The sequence below is a fragment of the Rhopalosiphum maidis genome, chromosome 2 (assembly GCF_003676215.2).
Source record: "Rhopalosiphum maidis isolate BTI-1 chromosome 2, ASM367621v3, whole genome shotgun sequence".
Taxonomy (NCBI): domain Eukaryota; kingdom Metazoa; phylum Arthropoda; class Insecta; order Hemiptera; family Aphididae; genus Rhopalosiphum; species Rhopalosiphum maidis.
Window position 1 is genome coordinate 50327629 of NC_040878.1, and position 23427 is coordinate 50351055.

The 23427-nt window shown below is 31.4% G+C and overlaps 1 protein-coding gene across 8 annotated transcripts in view; it reads left to right on the forward strand.

The window, feature by feature from the left end:
• The window catches only part of LOC113551058 (potassium voltage-gated channel subfamily H member 2), a 121557-nt gene that overhangs the window by 93962 nt on the left and 4168 nt on the right, over positions 1–23427 (forward strand). For 4 of the 8 annotated variants that reach the window (XM_026953080.1, XM_026953076.1, XM_026953082.1 and 1 more), the window contains 17 exons: positions 14653–14899; positions 15254–15441; positions 17010–17039; positions 18208–18483; positions 18723–18843; positions 19177–19337; positions 19399–19547; positions 19619–19761; positions 19827–20020; positions 20084–20307; positions 20402–20535; positions 20864–20959; positions 21052–21147; positions 21221–21403; positions 21836–22044; positions 22162–22265; positions 22363–22492. In XM_026953080.1, the coding sequence (XP_026808881.1) occupies positions 14653–14899; positions 15254–15441; positions 17010–17039; positions 18208–18483; positions 18723–18843; positions 19177–19337; positions 19399–19547; positions 19619–19761; positions 19827–20020; positions 20084–20307; positions 20402–20535; positions 20864–20959; positions 21052–21147; positions 21221–21403; positions 21836–22044; positions 22162–22265; positions 22363–22492 (2685 nt within the window). The remainder of the gene's footprint in view (positions 1–14652; positions 14900–15253; positions 15442–17009; positions 17040–18207; positions 18484–18722; positions 18844–19176; positions 19338–19398; positions 19548–19618; positions 19762–19826; positions 20021–20083; positions 20308–20401; positions 20536–20863; positions 20960–21051; positions 21148–21220; positions 21404–21835; positions 22045–22161; positions 22266–22362; positions 22493–23427) is intronic. The other 4 variants (XM_026953079.1, XM_026953084.1, XM_026953083.1 and 1 more) reach the window with 4 other exon arrangements.

Below are 23427 nucleotides of genomic sequence, written 5' to 3' on the forward strand. Positions count from 1 at the left end.
CACCATCAAGTCGCCGTCCAAGTCGGCCCATTCTTCCGTGTCCGGCAAGACTTCGGCTCAGGTACGCGGCTCCAGCTGGGGTCTTGGGTGCGTGTAACCGGTTTCCGGGAGAACCCACCCGACCCACTAACCCACCAAACTCGTTCGCCAAGTCAACACGGCACGTCCATCGCTATACGTCGGACGTAAAACCTTTTTCGGATCTCTCCCCCTACCCCGATTAGACCGTCAAATAAAGACCGTAACTGTAAACGGCTTATCGATCATTACGATATCGATTTTGTTTGGATTAAAACTGCCCTTTGTCGTTTCACACACGTACTTAGATAAACTAACACCTAAATAGTGACTAATATTTTTTTGAAGGATTTTTTGTTTAGATGACTCTTTAGAAAATCGAATATTTTAAATTATACTAATGCGAGTAACTTTCGAAGTTTTAAGCGGTTTTTCCGAACAACAAATTTAACGGAACTATTTTTTTTCGATTCAAAAAAATAATTGAATTTGTCCGGTAAATAAAAAATACCAAACAGTAGCAACCATGTTATACCTATACTATTTACCTACTTAACTATTTTTACTATTATAATAATAATATAGCCCCCCTACCATCCACCATTCGATTCAGTAGTTTCGCCACACGATATCCGATATTATATTATGATACAATAAAAATATATATTATTAAGTCTCTGCGCCGTGTACGCATTTACTCGTCCGAGATTTCCTCTTTGCCGTCATCGTCACAGTCGTTTACTCTCTCAACAAAATAAGCCTTTTCGACCGATCTCTGACGCGAAAAACTCTCAGGATAACGATGGTTATATGTATATAACAACAACCCGCTGATAACGGCATAACATTCATATAATAATAATATTCTCGAACGTTGTATTTATATGTATATATATATATATCTGTATCGATTGCGAGTGTCCGGGGGTGCGAACGGGGCGGGGCGTTTTCTGTGTTGCATAGCCTCCCCGACCCCTCAGCCCACTTACTACCCCGTGGAGCACTTGACGAGCTCCGGTAATGGTGGGAGGGTAGTGGCGTTTTTTATTCCGCATCCGCAATAACCCGTCTCCGCGGTGTGCGAAATTAATAGAAAAAGAATATTATGTTATATTAGTGTAATATTGAAAAAATATTCTAACAAAATTTAAAACGTTGCCCCACAATCTGTTAGCACGCACCAGTGAACTACATCTACGAATATTTTCTTCGGCGTTATGATAGGTTAGTTAGGCGGATTTAGTTAGGCTGGTTCTTTGTGATTGTCGCCTTTACCTACATAGAGTTATGTATTATAACCAAGGCTGTTGGAGCACTCTATATTTTTCGTCATTTTAGATATTTATATAATTTATTAGTTTCTTTTCTAGAATACCATACAAAGGAAAAGTTTTTGATTTTATTAATTTAACACCTCAAAATCAAAATTATTCAAAAATCGAAAATATTTTTTTCATTACTATAAATTAACACGTTTGGTTGTTAACGTTAATTAATATTTTTTCCCCATAAGTCCTACGTCGAAAAGGTTGATGAATACAAATGTTTCGATACAATAAAAAGTTGAACCAGTGAGCACGTTCTAAAGAATCGTTCTCCTTTAACAGCTTCCACTAGTGAGTTAGTAGATTTATACGAAAAATTAAGAATCATTTGGAATATTTTAGAATTTCGAAGTTAGAATTTAACGTTTATACATAAACTTCACACATTATAATACGTTTTCATATATTCTACATATTAAGCTTCGATAGCCTTAATGTTAATTTGAACTGGGGACCAGATAATGTGCCTCGGTACCAACAGAACTCCGATTATATGCTTATATCAGGTGCCTACCTACCTACTCATATTATAGTGCACACATTGGTAAGCACGCGGGCACGGTGGTACAATTTTTTCCGCTATTGCCGTGCCCCGTAAATCGTCGACTCGTCCAGTGAATTAGATTGTTTAGAGGGGCTCTAATGCGACACGACGAGAGACCTCATCTATATCCACCGACTACTCACTGTTGGTACACATACGAGTATAACTGCAGAGTGCGTAATAAATAATTATTTTTGCACCTCGTCAGCGCGTTCGAGTGTAAATACATCGCGCGTAATAATATCGGAGTTTACGAAAAGCCCGCCAGCGGCTTAAGTACGACGCTGTACATAATGTTTATGAAATATATTTTAATAGCGCAGTCTCGTCGTATAGTAAGTTATGGGACAACTTTGGTGTGCGTATATACTTATATATATATTCAAAACGTAGACGCGTCTTATCGGTTATTCCTTTTTTACAGACGCACGTCTATGATACACGTATGACGACCGATGATTCGGTTTACGGATTCGACCCGCCGTCGCCGTCAAGGGAATATCGATAGAAATAAAGAAAAGATATGTTTAAAACCGATATCACTGTTTATTTTATCCTACCATCATTACTACCGATTTCGTTGAAAATATCTTGATCCCGGTGCAGCGTATTGCTGTTACAATAATAATAATATTATATGAAAAATTACCGCCGCGCATGTAATCCGAAAATAAATTACTTGGCAATATAATATGTACGCGTCTCTTGAAAATGTTCTCGCCCTTACACCGTAATATATAATTTTCCATTATATTTCTGTATCTAAAAATCGCTCAGTATAATATTATACAGGTAATAATGTACACTTATGATAATATGGATTTAATACGATTATTGTTTTGATATCCTCGTCGAACTATAATATGTATGCGTGTATATATATATATTCTTCTTTGAATAAACGCTATCACAAGTTGCAGAACACCGCAATATCTTGTTAACGATGACGAGTTATCGCGTAAAACGATAAATAATTTCTAAAGCAATGTAATATACAATTTGATAAACGCGATCGTTTGGCGGTACAACAAAAAATAAAGACATTTTGTACGTTACTACTAGTGAACAGATAGGAATTATTAGCGTCGTGTAATTCATCGTATGAACGTTAAGTGTAAACGTAAAGTTTAAACTATATATTATGATAAATACAAAAGTATAAAACCACAGTAGTGTTTCATAATATGTAAGTAGATACTAAAGGTTTAAACCGTTATATTTTCATCATAACTTTATGAAATTGCATGCGATGTCATGTTTCTTATTTTTAAAGCTTATTTATAAATAAATTATTTTAAAAACCTCGTGTATATAATAAATAAATAAAGTCATTTGGAAAAAAATGGGTTTTTCGCGCTTATATTAAAAAACAGACTTTTGTTCAAAGGTATACCTACTGCAAATTTGTTTCGTGTTTCAGTAATCAAATATTCGCAGCGAACAGCTTAAATGATTTGATTACACCTATTGCGAAATGTCTTGTATACTTATATATAAACGGGGTTTTTAAGTGCTATTTTATGCATAGAGATTTTTAAATTAGGTCCTCACAATATAATATGTGTGTATATATATATTTAATATGATAAAAAATAACTTTAGTCTTTTAAAGTTTTCGCAGCATTATTGCATTAGTTTCACTAAAAAAACATAAGATACCAACCTATATTATTTTTTATATATTTGTGACACACAAATCGTATATTGTATACTTATTACACGCTATAGTGTGAGTTTCATTGGTACTGAGGTAGGTTTCGATTCTAATAATAACCTGCGTTTTAGTGAAACTCTGTGTGTATACCAATTTATATATATAATAGTAATATAATTTGGGTCGTTAAAATATGTGTTACTGATACGGTGAAACCTCGTTTACGGACCGTACATTCTCAACAGTGGGTGGGAGAAATGGAGAATATACCATTCTAATACCAGGAAACTCTCCCAGTAGGGAATACCATTGTTAAACTCACCTGTATGTGGTGTCCGTTATTGAGAGAGGATTCACTGCATAGTATTGTATGGTTTTTCTAAACGTTAAATACTGTTTATATAATTCGTTTTACACGGAATGTTCAATTAACATCGCCTGTTTATTATTATAACCATGTCCACGAGTGTATGATGAATATTTTAATGACTCCATATAATTCAGTAGTATTTTGTGTCACCCAAAACAATTAATTCCAATCAAACCATCAGTTGTAAATAAATAAATAATAATTGGATATATTCTTGGACATTTTTTTATTGGAGTATTAAAAACTTAAGTTTTTTTTCAACGACAAGGGATAAATAATTTCGAAGTTTGACATTGTTTTTATCCCCGTTGCGGCCATAGCCGCGTGTCAAGTGCTGGATATAGTTTGCAGTTTACATAATCATTTATTTATAAACTTTTTTGTATTGATTTCGATTGCTGAAAAACATATTTTGTCTCGTCAGTTTATATTCGACCATTAGTAATGAATTCTGGTTATATTGTGTTTGTGCTGCAAAACTTTCGATGACAACGACGGGTATTCAATCAATAGTAGTACCTCCCTTTCGAGGTATGCGTTTATATTGTGTAGGTTTTTTTCTTTTTAGAATAGCCAGACAATGTTTTTTCTAAACATATTTAATATATTTACCTTTGTACTTGTGCCCGAAGTCCCGGAATCGTTTAACCCAATAAAGGTAAAATTATTTTATTCAAAAACACACAAACAAACCTTTACAGTCTATAAAGTGATTATATATATGAATATAAGCCAATACCTAACAAAACACATCAAGTACTTATACTTCAGGTATTATATTACATTAATTTATTGGTGCATAAACATGGTTTATGTGTATCGTATGCCTACTATAGGTTCGTTCCTTAATTAATTGGTTATGTATTGCAATTTCAATCGTATAAAATTACTATACATACAGAAAATATAATCGAAAATTTCTAAATATCTCTAAATGCCTAAATATTGTAAAAAAAATTTACTAAAAAAATACGTTTTAATATACTGATCAATAATTATTATAACAATGCTAGCTTAGTAGTCATAAACAACATAGACGTAGAAATGTCTGACTAATTAAATCATATCGAGTACGATATAAACATATAAACTTTAGATGTCTTAAAACATTAAATTTAATAATTCAAGTGATATTTAAGTAATAACATAATTTCGTCATTAAAGGACATAACAATTATATGCCTTTGACATTAATCAACGTGTAAAATTGATATAAGCGGCAAGTGCTATAGTCGGTTAACTGTTGGCTTATAATACATAAAATCAATAAAGAAACGTTACAGCTTATTCATTATTAATTTAATATACATATATTATTATATTATTGTGTTCTAAACGTATCTATAAAGGTGCGAAAAACCTGAAAAATGACGTATAATTATATAAAAAAAAAATATTTGTTTTTTTTTACAAAATTATTTCATATGTAGGCAGAGTACTTGAAAGTCTACTATTCAAACACTAAAATATCTTTTACAAAAATTAGCTCTCTGCAGTAATTGTATTAAATATTCGTATGATTAAATTTTGTTTAAACAGTAATACAAAATAAAATAATAATAAATTAAAAACAATAACAAAATACTGATATTAATTATAACTGGAAAATAAGATATTAATATGGGAAAATCTTTAAAGTTATAAAATGTGATATACAGTGAAACCTTCTTTAACACTCCTAAATAGTGGATAGGTACCTCTAAATAGCAGACAAAATTTCGGGGATTTCGTGTTTGGTATTTTTAAGTTTCGCTGTATTTTAAATTTGTAAATGTGTAACTATATTTAATTTGTATTTTAAAACTGACTTATAGTACCCATTTCGTTTTATAAGCTAAAATATTAGCATTGTTAAATTCCATGTAATTGATATAAGTTTTATAATTTTTCCAATTAATTTTAAAATATTTTACTCTAAAGTATATAACAAAAAACTTCATTTATTCAATAGCAAAGAAATTCTTTATTATGATTTATCGTTATGTTCATTGTCTTAGACAATTTCATTATATAAAGTAAATAAACTTTTTTTTTAACAGTTGAACACTGCGAATACTTTGTTAAAGTTCAAATTAATATGAACAGAATGAATCAAATGTTTAATACAATATTAACTTCACACTATATCTTTCATGCAAGAAACTATTTAATATTGATGCGAATTAATCATTTATCATATAATATTTAAAATAATTGAATATTCTATTTAATCAAATGTACAAAGTTTAATATTCTGGTCATAACTATTATTAGATATAAGTTTGACAAATAGCATTATTCATTTATCCGCAATTATTATTGATTGTATTCAGTTAGTATGCTGCAGTTGCTAACTAAATACAATTAATATGTTCATCCTTGTAAAATTATAATATTAATTAAGGATTACAAACTTCTTAACATATGATGTTCTTTAAATTAGATTATAATACTCCAGTTATTTCAACTTGAACTTTCCAATTAAAATATTTGATCCAATTTAGTGTACTATACAAGTTGTACATAGGTTTATCAAAAACTGGATTTGAGTTTTCATACAATTTATCCAAACAGATTAAAGTTTACTTCCTTTACGTATAACTTTTCTTTACTTTTATAGTTGGCTATTACGACGTATTATCATGATTTGATATAATATAATCTGTGGTTGACAGCCCTCCATAGAATGATAATTATATCTGGATCTGCCTTAATTAGTAGTGGCGCAAACTATTTTACATTGCAGAGACCAAATATTCACACAGACTTTTTTTCTACATACATAAATAATTAAACACCGTTATGCATGACACATTAAAAGTTGAGTAGAATGGGAAATTAAAATCAAAATCTAATAATCAAGTAACAGGACTTAGTACTCTGCATGGTCCAGTCTTAATCAGTCCGGTCCGAACCGAACCAGACCATGGTCCGGTCTAGTCCGATCCTAACATACATAAACTATGAATCACGGTTTGGCCCGTAAGGAGTAATTCAGTCCAGTCCTCAGATAAAATGCATTATTTTCAGTCCCTTTCGGTTTCGAAAAAAAAAAAAAAATGAAAATAGTTCAGTCCGGCTCGATTTGGTCCCAATCACGGTTCTTAAAATCTAAGTAAGTTATTTTTACGTAATACCATTGATTACAAATACTATAGATAGCTCACTCAAAAGCAATATCTTTCCATTGTAATACAAAACGCATCATTGTCCAGTCTAAGCTAATAATCACTGAACCTTACGATCCGGTCCGTTAACGGTCCGAAATGTTTTAAGATCGAACCGACAGTCCGGTCCCGGTCTACTCTATATGAATAAATTTAATAACTGGTCCGGCCCGGTCTATAAATAATAAGTAGCCATGGCTCGGTTCGAATTTGGTCTTCTATTAAACTTTTAAGTGTGGTCTGGTCCGAATTCGGTCCCTTCCTCAAATTTTAAGTCCGGTCCGATCTTTAAAATAACGGACCGTGTAGAGCTGTATAAACAAGTATACACAATCGCGTATATTTTAACTTATTCGTTACGTAAACTATGTATACTATATATATATATATATATATATGCGCTATATAGTAGTTTATCAATAGTATTTTACTATTTTAAATTTTAATACACCAGCAAAATAGGTAGGAAAATGTGTTGAACAATGTACAATAATATTAATGACGTTAACTAAATTATTTATAGTTACTATGGCCATAAAGGGATAAGGCTATAGGCCTAAAATATAATAATAATAATATTTTCAATTGTGCCACCTATCGCCTGTGTATAATAATATCGTTTATTAATATTTATTTTATTATTTGTTATTTATAATTAATTTAATCAATCACAATATTATATTCGTAAGGTCACAATAAACATAGTTAGTACACAATATTTATAAACTCCCCCTTATTGTGTTTTAGTTATAGTTGTAACATAAGTTATAAACCAAAAGCAAACATAGGTTTAAAATATATCGCAGGGTTAGCAACTATATACTATAAATAACAATCAATAATATTTAGTTCCTAATTAAAACAATATTTGCATAGTAAGTAAATATAATAACTAATATTTAAACACTTATTTACACACACACACACACACACACACACACACACACACACACACACACACACACACACACATATATATATATATATAATTATGTCATATATGTTTTAAGCACTGCGTTGAATGTTATCAGTCAAGTCACAAAGTTTCTACTAAGTTGAAATTGTAATTAAAATTTGTTATTTCAGCATAATCTGGACTCTGGCACATTTTCATGTGCGTCTAATTATCACATTTAGTCAGATCGGTTTATACATTTGAGCACATTGAAATTTCATAATAAGAAAGAAAGTTTCATTAAGACTTTAAATATGGCCAAAAAATATTAAAAATTATACATTATTAATTTACTGGTAATAGTGATTTAAGCAATAAAAAATAAGTGAGCTAGCCTTTGGCCTCTGCTGTACGCCTGTACATTAGGCGTCGAGTGAGTTACTATTTTGTGTTAGATTCGTATTCAATTATATTCGTATTATTGTATATGAAAAACAAACCTAAAAAGGTTAAATAGAATATGTTTTTTTTTTAAATATAACTATTACTATTTATTTTATTTGGTTTTATAGTTTTATATGTATATAATTTAAATATTTGGTGGTAATTTAAAGTATCTATATAGTTATTCGTTTTTGAATTATGTCAAAAAAATAGAATCCATTTTGTCAACAATTGGATTTGCGTAAAAATCCCTATTTTTTTTTATTTTTTTTTTTTTATTCTCCCCGACTATAAAATTTACTTTTAAGAATCTCTTACTTTTACCAACTAGATCCAATTTTATACCAGATAGCACGCTCATTTTTAATAATCGAAGCAGTAAACCCTAAAAAGTGTTTATAGACACAGAAAAAACAAAAAAAGTCATCATTGTAAAATCAATACATTCACTGTTTCATTCAGAATTTAAAAATATAAATAAAATTAAATAATTACATAACTATTTATAAACCATGTAATTAAATCTTATAATTTATTATAATATCATGAATAGAATAAAATAAATATAATAAATCCAATTTTAATATTTTTTCAATGTTTTTATATCTATGCCAACATTTGTGTAGTTATACTTCTTCAATGCGTAGTTGACATATCATAATATATTATTACAAAAAACAAGAAAAAAAAATATGCATCCTATAATATATTCTATTATCTGCATAATGCATACATGATGTTATCATATATACATATTGTATAGTGTATTGTACATTCGTACTGTATATTTAGAATATCTACAATATTTAAACGACATATGAAGTCGTATAAAATTTATAGGACACGCTCGCTGAAAGATAATTTTGAATCGATCCGCAATACGTACAATAATAATAATCGTTGGATTTGCATAAGTGCATAACCGTAATCTGTGTGTGTATATAGACATCAAGTAATATACTTACGAAATAATAACGGTCATACGTTTATAAAATCGAAATCACAAACATTATTATTTCGCACGATCGTGATAAGACTACTTTCCGTTCGACAACGCAACTGTTATACGATTTAGTCGGACTTATGGTGATTTCGATATTTACCCAATGTGGGTACACTCTTTTACGATGATATTGAATTGAGTCCATGCTATTTTTATGTGTTTGAATTGAGTCCAGCTTATTATCTTAATATCTTTGCATAGAGTCCGCAAAGATAAAATGTCATAATTACTTACACAGTAAAGTCACTCAAAATTAAATGCTTTTTTTCACTCCATTCGGCACATCCAAATATTTTTTTTTTTTTTTTTGTGGACACTCTTCTGGGGATTTAGTCTGATACATATATGAAATTAAAAAGCAAAGTAAAAAAGACCATGTAAAGATATATTTAAAAAGAACACTTTTTACGGGAGCAGACAAACAAATATATAAGTAAGCAAGTTTGGAGACTTGACTTTTTAAAATCTGTATCATTTACATTTTTCACCAGCCACTATTTAATTATTAACATTATTATATTATACATAATTATTATTATTAAAAACAATATAAGCAATCAAAATATATCAATAATAGGCTGAAGGGACTCAACTCGAACAAACTTACAATATTGGTCGGATTCTACTCAAAAGTATTTGCGAGACTCAATTCAATATTTGGGACTCAATTCAATGTCAGCCCTCTTTTACAGTTTTAAGTTTAAGTGTATGTAGGATGGACCATCGTGTTTTCGAATTTTCCTTTAAGATCTGCACAAGTAAATGTGAAAACATGGTGAACCAACTCTGTACAATATATTTATTTTTTAGTCTGCAGGATCGTAGATAAGATTTTTGCGATATGCTTCTTATCGCTGGCAGATACGGAAAATTACATTTTTGGTGGCCCACTTTATATAACTATAATAATAATAATACCTAAACACAACGAATTATTGATAAATTATATAATTTTTAAAGTTAAGAATATGAAATGTATTTTACTTAAGTATAAATATAAATCTCTTTTTTAAGATTATTGGTTATTAACCTTATTCGTGCTTATATTTTATTCTTCCGATAATAATGCCAACCCATTTAGTGTCAATAACTATATTGTTCACTTATTTAATTAATAATATAACGTAATTTATTATATATAAGTAATCAAAAACAAGTAATTGATACGTATAAAAAAAAAAAAATTAATTCAAGTAGGGATCTGTCATCCCCTTTTTAACTCCTCGTAAATACGTTAATGACATTCCAACTATTCGGCATATACGTAAGAGAATGTTACACTTACTCGGCGATAAAACGATACGACGCACTCTGACGAACCCCTCACGACTACGCGATTAACAATTATTGTATACTCGTAATATAATATATACCGATAATACACGAAACGTGTATGTACACAAAACCGACACCAGTAAATACGGTTGATTGACATGGTTTTGTGTAGGTACGCGAGACCGTTTTGTATTGAACGCAGTCGATGTGATTTCCATTTAATGTGTTTTTCTTTTTTCAACACTGTATATAGGGTGATTCACATAGCATGATTATGTACCTTTTTCTTTTTCGATAATACAATCATCTAAAATCTGATTTTAGAAATTATTAGAAGTTGTTAAAATCCGTGTTTACAATTTTAGATATTTTTTCGTTCTACTTGAGGAATGTCCCGGGGTGATAAAAACTTCTGTTTTACAAATGATATAGCCTTTATTCTCGTTAAAATTATTTAGTGAATAGTTTTTCAGACAATTTTGACGTATCAAAATCAAAATCTAAACTAGTAGTTTTTGAGTTGTTTAACTTTGTGTACAGAGGATAATAGGTCTGTGATAATGGATTTGGAAGATATGAGGTTTGGGGTAATTTTAAAATTTATATTAATCTATTAATATTTATAGTTTATAAAATGGTCTAATTATAATAATTATTATATTTGATGGTATTACATTCAAAACAATTTTTAAGGGCTATTATCTTTGGTATAAACATTTTAATAACTGGAAAACTTAATAATAGTTAGAATTTCAAATTGGGTACATACCAATTTTCAAAAATATAAACATTAAATATAGTAAGTAAGGGGAATTTCATTTGAAAAACAGAAGTTTGTTTCGCTACAGTTTACTGGCAAGAAATCTCAAGAAGTTGAAGCTATGTTCTTTAAGTATATTATGTTTAATAATTTATATAACAGAAGTAACTTTGAATAAATTCGTTATTAAATAAAATGAGATGAGCATAGTTGGTGAATCACCCAGTATAAGGTGAGACCATGTGGTACAGTTATACAGTGACGTGTTGCCTGCTATTTCGAATTTATTATGACTTACGTATTATTATTGTTATTTTTTTCATCAACTTTTGCGTACAAGGATATATATTGTAGATGTTATGGCTTCCCGTTTTCTCCGTAGACATATAATAATACTATTATTTTAGATCTTGTCGGACGTCGTACAACGAACACTCATTTTTAACTCGAATGACGTTTAACCACAGTAGCTAGACAGTCCACGCCTAAACCTAATTATAGTTATTATTTTCGTTTCTTTTTGAACGTTGACGTTTTCATATATTTTTTAGTCACTAACGATGTATAATAATATGATATACCTACTGGCTTTTCGACGTCCAGCCGTTAAACGTGTAAAGCGCAATAAAGCTTTGTTTTGGTCGACAGAGGTAATTTAAAAGTTTTGTCCACCTACCAAAGTGAACAAAATCAATTACATACCCTGCGGTCGTGACAGTTTTCATCGATATACTTTTACATTTGATAATATCATACATTACAGTGATTGACGTTTAATATTGCAGGTATACAACTTATAACGCACGGTGCTTTTGACAAACATATAACCAATAACAATTTATTATGATATATAGTATATGGTTATAAATATACGTTAATATATATATATACATATGTATATAAACATCAGTATGTACCACTATATGTTATATTGCTGTTAATAATTATAACACGTTTATGTCCGGACAAAGACGAGATAAAAACATGTGGTTTTAATGAAAACCGTAGTTTAGATGACAAAACCCGTTTTATAACGGAGGTCATTGTTGTTTTTTTGTACGATTGTTCCCTTATTAAATTCAGAACAAAAACTAATTTCGGAGACGTCCGCATTTTTATGGTGACGTGTATTGTGCGTACGCGTACATACGAATCAAACACTTTTTTGGCGAAAAACCCGAATACAATATTTCTCATAAGCGTAGTAATTCGAACTGATCTTTGAGTTGCAACGTGTCCGAGAAAATCGAGATTTTTTTTTTACAACGTACACGGACGAACACGTCCAGATGATCTAAATCGGTATATCCCGCGGTTGCTACGGCGGCGCGAACGCGACGATGACGACGACGACGACGACGACGACAACGATGATGATATTATAACGATCGTAGTGCGTTATCGAACTACAAGAGTTGTCGGTCGTCCCGCGACGTATTATTATTCCACAGCCATCACCCACTCGACACGATGTATAATAGCTGCAGAAGCCGTAAAAATAATATATATATTACTTTTACGAGTTTTACGCTATATATTTTACGCTGTATTGTTATAATACATTTTCGTACACGCATGCGTAGTTAAGAGGACGCCAAACCCGTGAGTGTTTTCTCTCTCATACACACCAGATACGTGCACATCTGGGATTTCCGTTCAGCAAAGCCAAAAAGTTACAACACACTGTGTTATTATCAAACTAAACTTAAAGATAAGAAAATCTTCTTGGGCACATCTCGATAACAAATAATTAATTTTTTACGAAACATTGGTAATGAAAATGTAGTCTTACTAGATATCCAAATGTGCGTAGGGGGCAGCCAAACCACCAGACTTACAAAAAAATATCCAGGTATTCCGGTATAATTAGTATACGTTATTAACACGTACACCTTTCTATCCTTCCAATCACTCTTAATATTTTGATCTATACACAGATATCATATTCTAAACCGATTCCGCTTAGCCGCAACCATTCAAACATGGGATTTCAGAGACCATCATTCAAATAATATACCGGGAAGACCGCATAGGCATTAGCTTATTATATCCGAATTAATATTTAATTAATATCAAGTATAAAACGTCATTTCGGGGGTAGGGGGGGGTGTATTTTATATTTTTATCAGTCAATTCATGCGTACCCTGTAGACGCTTAGTTTAAAAACAAAAATCATTTATGGTTTATTTTTTATTAGAAAATATAACTGTATAAATAAAAACGAGTTATTAAAAGTTTGATTATTATAAACATAGTTATAACTCGTGTTGATATTTAAACTTTAATAAAAACTGTACGGTTTACCCACGTTGCCACGTGTCATAGACAATATTCTGAGCTCGAGTTTGTTAATAGTTCAATTCGTTGTACTATTAAATAGACAAACACACATTATCGGTTTTGCTCAGTGCAGATTTGCCATGTTATACGTCGCAGCATCGTCGGACGGAGACAACACATGTGGGTTCGGCGTCCTCTTAAGTGGCTACTAAAAGTAAAATCGTATACTGCACACGGCGGACCCAATCCCGACGGGGACGGCTCACGCATCATATACACACACGTGTTTACCATGTTTCCGCCCAGCAGGAGTCTGCGGCCAGCAGTCCGTTCGGTTCGGTTCGGTTCCCCACTCGCGGGCCCCGTCCGCCCACGGCCGGTCCTCGTAGCCGCCGATGTTTTCAGTGCGGATCGACCCTCTCGAACGTCAAGACATTTACAGATCTGTCGATCTCCGCGGGTCAGGACCTCGTTAGCATTTATAATACGACGACAACGCCGCGGCATCGAGCCACTCTTGCGTACTCTTGGGTATCGCGCACAGTGGCGAAATATATATATATATATACATTGTATTATTATTATATATGACGGATTACGGTGGCGACGTTATAGCGTATGGAGCTTCAACAAATGCAGTCCCCGATAATCACAGTACGTGACCCGTCGGGCTTATAATATACCGTCGTCTAGTGAACTACAGTGATTCAGTATGTACTCCGTGGCGATGACAAAGACGAACGATAGATATTATGTAAACCGTAGAATTACCACGTCTTCGTCATCGTCGCGGCTACAGTTTAATCACGTATACACACCCGTCGTCATATTCGCGTTCCGACGATATAACGATCATTATATACTATTTACTATTCGTTTTTGTATATTTATATTTGTATTACGATTATAATTCTTACTGTAATCACCGTGTTAATAGGTGTTATCGCTGGGCGCGGATATACTACCCGAGTACAAGCTCCAGTCTCCCAAGATCCACAAGTGGACGATACTGCACTACAGTCCGTTCAAGGCGGTATGGGATTGGATAATCCTGTTGCTGGTCATCTACACCGCCATATTTACGCCGTATTTCGCCGCGTTCCTGCTAAACGAACCGCACTTCAAAGGTCCCCGGCCGCTGAGGTTCAGTTTCGAAGACCCGCTGGTAGTGGTCGATTTTTTTGGTAAGTCCCGTCGAGTTTTCCATCTGCGGATTCCGCACATAATTTATACCATATTATAACCGTAAAAACGTAGTAGTATGAGATATTTTAATGTAATGTAGTAATCATATTTTTATAGTTTACGTATACCTACTGTTGTATTATTATAATGTTATCCTCGAGCCACTGCGTAATTTTACTTTTGAGCTATTATCGTCTCCGTACGCCGTTGATCAATTTTTTTTTTTTTTTTTGTTACAAATTCGCGGAAAACACACTCATACACACCCAGCCAAATATGTTGTTCTTCGATTCCGTTTCTGTTATCCGTGTCATTATTATGTACACGTATATAACAATGCCTTCCGTTTTCAGTGGATATAACGTTCATAATAGACATCGCCATTAACTTCCGTACCACTTACGTGAATAAGAACGACGAGGTGGTATCGGCGCCTAGCAAGATTGCGTTGAATTATTTCCGTGGATGGTTCCTGATCGATTTAGTTGCCGCAATACCTTTCGATCTTTTGATCGCTGGATCGTCGGCTGAGACGGACGAGGTACGATCTTTATTTACTCACTATAAAATTACAATATTTTTAAACAGACGCCGACAACTGCGCGCACAAGTGTCACATCTCGTTCTTAGTGCGTGTATGCGATATAAACAAATGGATGTATTATAAATTGGGTTAGGATGTTCATGACCTAAAATACTCTAAAAAAATGCATGCAAATATGAACAAAAATATCAAATTTTTCATTTTATCCGATCGAATATACGTTATAATAAAATGCGTTAGAATTGAATTATTCATTATTTATTCAAAATATACCATGAATTATTTAATAGAAACTACACGTTTTATATTTGTGCGTTTGCGTGAGTTGTGATACCAATACACCTAGGAATCCATGTACACAATACCCACAGGAAAAATATGTCAGAAAAACGTATGACATGCTTGTGTAGAATGAACGAATTGTGTTCCTGTACGCGGTAAATCTAATAATAAAATAAAAATATTTTCTTCTTATTAAATTAGTTTTTTCTTCTTTTTTTCCACCCTTCACTCTCAACTATACGAGGTCCTTAATTCTGAAATGTTCTTGGAAATTTAAAATCGAAGACGAGTGATATAAAATATATACAAATATACAAATATTAAAACAAAAAAAAAATGTATGGCTAAATGAAAAAATTTGTAAAATAAGATTTTATTATTTACATTGTAATATTTTGTTAAAATCTCAATAGAAAAAAAATACTATTATTATATTACGTCATACTCATACAAGACAAATTTAAAATTTGATTTGAAATGTAAACCAATAAAACAAAATACATATAAGTAAATGTCATAAACATCCTAATCTTAACGATAACGAGCATTAGAAAGTATATAATTTTTTTATTCGTAAAATACTGGTATAAAGGTGATGCGTATTATAGGATATATACCTATATCAACATATTATGATGATGAGTACATTTCTAATTATATTGTGCTCAGTTATATAAATAAATGTCGTAAATAACTCTTTCAGAATCAATAAAATCATGCATGATAATGATTTATTAAAATGTACAATCCTTGAGTTTCTGTAGTGTATTTTGGATTATATTCGTATTATGTTATAGTCTACACCTGATTACCATCCATTTGTTTATCAACCACGCGTTTTTATATCATTGATTGAAAAAATAAAAAAGTTATAACTTAAATAGTAGTTTCCACTACCCATACAGTCAATAAATTTAAAGAAATATGTATTTATGATATTGACATCGGCCTGACACCATTTCAGACCTCGTACATCAATAAATACACTCAGCTCGTGGCGAAAAAAATATACATACCTAATGTTTTTTTTAAATTTTACGTAATTTTATAGTGTTATTTTTCTTAGCAAATAACTAGACGATTATATATTTTATTATTATTATTATAGTCATTAGATTGTGTGTGACTAATATGACAATAATTATATACATATTTTGTAGTATCACAATAAATATGGTTTTGAAGTGACAAATTGTAAACTATAGGAGTATTATACCACAGCGTGGTTGTGTTTAAACATTTATTTAATATCACCCTTAACAATAGTTTGATAATCGTTTCAGTTGACTCAGGAAACACAGAAGCCCGAAGAGGTTTGTTTGATCGGACAAAATATTTAGTGTAGTACGTAGGCCTTAGAACGGATGAAGTAGATATACTGTATAATATATTATTATTATTATCATTATTATATGAATAAAGTAGTGTTTTGTATATTATTCTAATATTTTAAAAACACCATAAAATAAGTAGTATCTTAGTTTGGTAGCGTCGTGGTAATTTCGCATATAGTGTATGATATCACCTATCACTTTTTATTATTAATATTATTATTACGTATTTAGTAATTATATATATATATATATTTACGCATTTTTTCAGTGTAATAATGCTATTACGCATAAAGATCTGTACCGGACAGTGACGGCGGACGAGTTTAATATTAATTTCGTCTAATCGTCATTGACGTATAATACGGAATGATCTATTTAACGTATGACATTTATTATTTCCAAAAACACTATATGTTTTAAACAACAATTCTCTTAGACAATTCAAATTCTTTACAAAACGATATTTTTGCAGAAAAAATGTTTACTTTTTTGAATGACACCACATATATTTTTCATTTCATATTACGTAACATAATATTATTCGAAGTATTTTGATGTATAAAAATCTAATTTTGGACAATTACTTAATTATTTTATTAGTTATAAGCTTATAACTTATGAGTATAAAGTATTGATAAACAAAGTAGTGAACCAACATTTTGCACGGTATCTCTATACCACTCCACTCTCTACACCGCTTAATTAAACACGATTATACTTATAACCCATAATATTCTAGTCCAAAATTTGGTTATTATATGGAAGTACTACAAAAATATTCTACTTTAGAATAACACTATCAAAAATATACAATATCCTTAAAAAAGCAAAAAAATATTAAAAATAGTAAGAATATATATTTCATAGAAAAATGTTGATTTTAACATAAAATTAAAAAAAAAAAAATAATTTTGAAAACTAATAGTTTTTAAAATAATAAGCTTCTTGCGTTAAATAGATCATCCAGTAAAGTGCAGTAGAAATCTGGCTTGGAAGTCGCAATTTTTACAACTGCAATAACATTGTACAATAATATTATACTTTGCGTACCCGCTGTATAATATCAATACTAATTATAACGTAATATGATAATATAAGACTGTAATAACGCCCGGCATCGCCCCTATGGCGATTGATACGATTGCAGACCACGACACTCATCGGCCTCCTGAAGACCGCCAGACTGCTGAGGCTGGTCCGGGTGGCGCGGAAGATCGACAGGTATTCGGAATACGGTGCGGCTGTGTTGCTTCTGCTGATGGCTACGTTCGCGCTGATAGCCCACTGGCTGGCGTGCATATGGTACGCGATCGGTAACGCGGAGCGGCGACACGTGGACAGCAAAGTAGGGTGGCTGGACATATTAGCCAACGACACGCACCAGTATTACTCGACCAACAACACGGGTGGACCGAGCATAAGGGTGAGTGATCGATGCGTGACGTGTCGCGATATGTACGTATGTGACCTGACGACATGCAATTCGCAAGATGCATTCGGAAGAAAAGGGGCTTAATATGTGCTTTACGGTACATTTTCAATACGGCTCGTGTTCGGTTTATATGTGATTTAAACCCCTTTTCGACCACTCTATACATTGAAAACACACTGTACGACACCTGTTGGTCGATACATTAATTGTATTCGACTTTTTTTTTCCAGTCGAGGTACATTACAGCGCTGTACTTCACATTCAGCTCGTTGACTTCCGTGGGGTTCGGAAACGTAGCGCCCAATACCGATGCGGAGAAAGCGTTCACCATATGCGTGATGCTCGTCGGATGTAAGTGAATAGATTGATGGTGTGCGATGTGTTGGCCTCTCTTGCGACGCTTGACACATTATTCAGGCACATACTATTTTTTTTTTTTATCTTAAAATAGATTTTCCCCTATTATTTAAGATGTTGTAGAAAAAAAAACATAATCTGAGTCCGATCGAAACGCGTATACTCATGTGACATGTATGTATATTATACAATATTTCTAAGAACGCGATTTAATTTGACACGAGCAGATTTTGTGTGAAACTATGTTAATGACACGAGTTTTTTTTTTATTAAATGATTTTTTTACCTATATTATGTTTATTAATCTGTGATTTTAATTTTTTTAAGCTCTTATGTATGCCAGTATATTCGGTAATGTATCCGCAATTATTCAAAGGTTATACTCCGGAACAGCCAGGTATCATACCCAAATGCTTAGGGTTCGAGAATTTATTAGATTTCATCAAATACCAAATCCATTAAGACAAAGGCTCGAAGAATATTTTCAAGTAATATTATAATCGATTTTTCCGAAAAGTTTGTTCTAGAAATTATTTTTTTATTTTTTAGCATGCTTGGACATACACTAATGGTATTGACATGAATAGTGTACTTAAGGGTTTCCCTGAATGTTTACAAGCCGATATTTGTCTCCATCTTAATAGGAATTTGTTGAAAAATTGTTCAGCTTTCAATGGTGCTTCACCCGGATGTTTGAGGTGAATAATATTAATTAAATAAGCTTCTGATTTCATATTTAAATATGCAAAATATAAATACAAATATTTAGAGCTCTATCTTTGAAATTCCGAACGACACATGCACCGCCTGGTGATACTTTAGTGCATCAAGGAGACGTTCTCACCTCTTTGTATTTCATATCACGTGGTTCCATTGAAATATTGAAAGACAATGTAGTAATGGCCATATTAAGTAAGTGCTTTATACGCGTTAATATCTATTTAAAAATATATTTATTTTGATTTAATTTATTTTAGGTAAAAACGATATTTTCGGAGAAAATCCATGCAAGCATGCTACGATTGGAAAATCGTGTTGCAACGTACGAGCATTGACTTACTGTGATCTTCACAAAATAGATAGAAACGATTTGCTCGAAGTTTTAGATTTGTATCCAGAATTTTATCATTCATTTAAAGAAAATCTGGAAATAACATACTACATGCGAGATGTAAATAAATAAGTGCAATTGCTATGAACAAATTATAAAATAAATATTTGATTTGGCAATTAGGAAACACAAGTAGGCGTGGATCCTAGAGCTGGCAGGTTTAGTAGAAAAATTAGGTCAAGATCTAGTTCACAAGAACCTATTGGAGGTACAGCCAACATTGGTGCGACAAAAAAATATTACCACAGCTTTCATAGAGGGGTATCTGAAAGTTGTATTGGTCCATCAGAGCCACTAAGAGATGATACAAATGAGAATGATAACGTCATGTCTGAGTTTAACAACAAGTGAGTCACATACAGTGTTTATTTTTTTTTTAATTTATAGATGTATAAAAATATGTATGTTATGAATGATCATAAATATTTATTATATTTATAGTGAGAAGTATGCAGAAGGACATGGAATTCTAGAATTTTCCACTGATAAAGCTGGCCAAGATGTAACGCCGATGAATTTAAAATTTGATGATGAAGCAATACAGAATCGAGTATCAACCTTAAATTCAATTTCCGGTTAGTAAATTGCTATTTTTTTTTTTTTATCTAACTCTTATTTTTAAACAAGTATTTTCTTTGTGTCAATAAAGACAAGTATAAATAATAATACTTACAGATAATAATATAGTCAATGATTAGACGAAGGACGACAAAGTTATTTTTAGAACTTTTTTACTCTTCTTTGATTGTATTGTTTTGATTAATTATATTAACATAGTTATACGAGAGGTTAACAGAAATTGTTACCTAAGCTTTTTTATGCGCTTTGAATCCAACAATTAATAGCGTTTTCTTTAAGCTGAATGATTATTATTTGTTATTTTTCTTGTTTGGGCGGGTTCAGGCATGTTCAGCCAACTCAAACGTAGTGTGACCGACATTCGCTTGCATGGCCTATCGCAAAAACCACATGGCAGGGACGAGGAAAATGGGAAACCTGGTAAATAATTGGGATAGAAATAATGTATACTGCGTATATCTAATAATTATTTTTTCACCGACAACAATTTCTGTTTTTATCATCATGTCTAGGAAACTCTGGTGGTTTAAAGACATCGACATCTCATAAACACTTGTTCGCATCTCAGTGTAACGAGAACCAACCACTTCTTGAACACCAGTTACCTAGTGAGAAATTGATTAGTTAAATTTCAACATTTAAAAATTTATCAACTGGATTTGACCATAATAAAATGCTTAGTTTCAGAGTCTTCTGCGCTACATCAACAACATAAAGAAAATAGTAGCGAGCACACCAGTGTACAAAACATGTCGGCAGCTGGTTTCAGTACGACTGCATCGTCACATTATGGGACCCCAACAGCCCAGAGCCCCTTACATTCCGCTTGCAAAGCACAAACCCCTCCATTTCCCACCACATCTAGTAAATAATCTTGATTAATTATTATAATTATGACGAAAACTGAACACATAAATCACTCAAATACCTATGTAAAAAACGTACATAATTTTGTATGTACCTATAATATATATACAATGAAAGTAACATAAGGTTCTACACCAAGTCATTTATATAAATAATAACAGAGTAAAAATATATGGACTAGTTATTAAATACAAATAATAATATATACTTTTAGCTATTAATATAAAATATTTAATATATTTGATACACTAGTGAAAATGTTATATTTAATATTATGTTGTACGAAACTATTAAGTATATAAAAACATAATATGTGTATTGTAATTAAACATAGTTTATACGTTTAAAATTAACTTTATTTGAACTCTGAATTAATATTCTAATTTTATTTTAAGTATTAACAACAAATAATTCAATTTTTTAAATTAGTGTCTGTGATCGCTGATAATACGACTGTGATAACGCCTCCATCACCGCAACGTGTCATAACATGTTCGCAGTGTGGGCACTCCGATGTGCATTATCGTATAGACAGACTATCCAAGCAGCTCGATAGCTTGGAACTGTCCGTCTCTAGTGATATCAAAACGATATTGCATATACTTAAATATAAGAACGGCGAATTTTTGACAACAGAAGTGAGTATTGTAAAATATGTTTATAAAAATAAATTAAATATCTGTTGATATATTTGTCCCATGTACATTTCTTATCAATATAGTAATATGTGTATTCAAAAACTACATTATTTTTAGTCTCGGCCAGATGGATGTAGATTACGGCCGTCGCCTATAAAGAAAACATCAAGTATACCAACAAGCGATCACTTGCCTAGACCCACGTTGGCAGTAAAATTTAGGTGATGACAACAATTAATTACTATTTTAACAATTTAACAACATTTATTTATGTTATGTTTAATAATTTTATCAAATTTAATATAAATTGTATTATAGAAGCTCATCACAAGATGAAATGAAAAGCGATAGCCGGTGTCGACAGCAAGCGTCTCCAGTACGGCAATCGTCTGATCCTCAAGCCACCATTCCAAGGCGGAGTTATTCCCAGCCTCACGATCTCTGTCAGGTACGATATTAGTATAATTTATTTCGATAAAAATAAATAATAAAGTTTACAATAAATTGGGTGCCTTATAAGTACCTCATATTAGAATACATATATATATATATCATTTTAGACTAGGGTACGTAACTTTTAACATTACATTTATCTATATGGTTAATCAGATTAGAAACTATGTATTGTTATATAATCTTCAAGACTGTTTAAGTTGTTAATCGCTAAAAAGAATAAACAAATGATTTTTATTTCTGTGCAACATTTAATACTAGTAAATGTGATTAGTAATACTATAGTTTAAAACAAAAACGATCAAATAAAAATATTCAGTTTTAAAATAATTTTACTTGGTAGGTACACTATTACAAGTATACATGTAATGTATAATATAAATGTGAATTAATAAAATAACATTGTTATGTAAAACAAATAAATTACAGTATATGATAAACATTTTTGACATCAAACAAAAATTATTCATAACAAAAATTAGATGCAACAACAAACACGGAAATCCTTTAATAATGTCAATACCTAGTCCAGGTATATATTGTGGGGAAATAACAAAGTTATTGTACTTTTAGCTTTAATGGTGTTAAAGATAAAACACTGGGACAGCGTAAATACTAAATTCTAATAACAATGTCGAATTGTTTTCATTTCACGGGTGCTGATCGTGTGCTAATAATAGATATTTTAAACATTGCAAAATCAATGAAACTAATAGATTTATTTAGTATATTATATAATCTCAAAAGTTACACAAATGTAAATTATTAGATATTGAGGTAAAATTATCACAGTAAAATGAACATTTACACAGGAGACAATTTATAGGAAATTAATTCCCCCCCCCCAAAAAAAAAAAATCATGTAACGATTTTTCTATATACCTATTATAATATTAATACGACTAATAGATACGTAATACAATCACATTA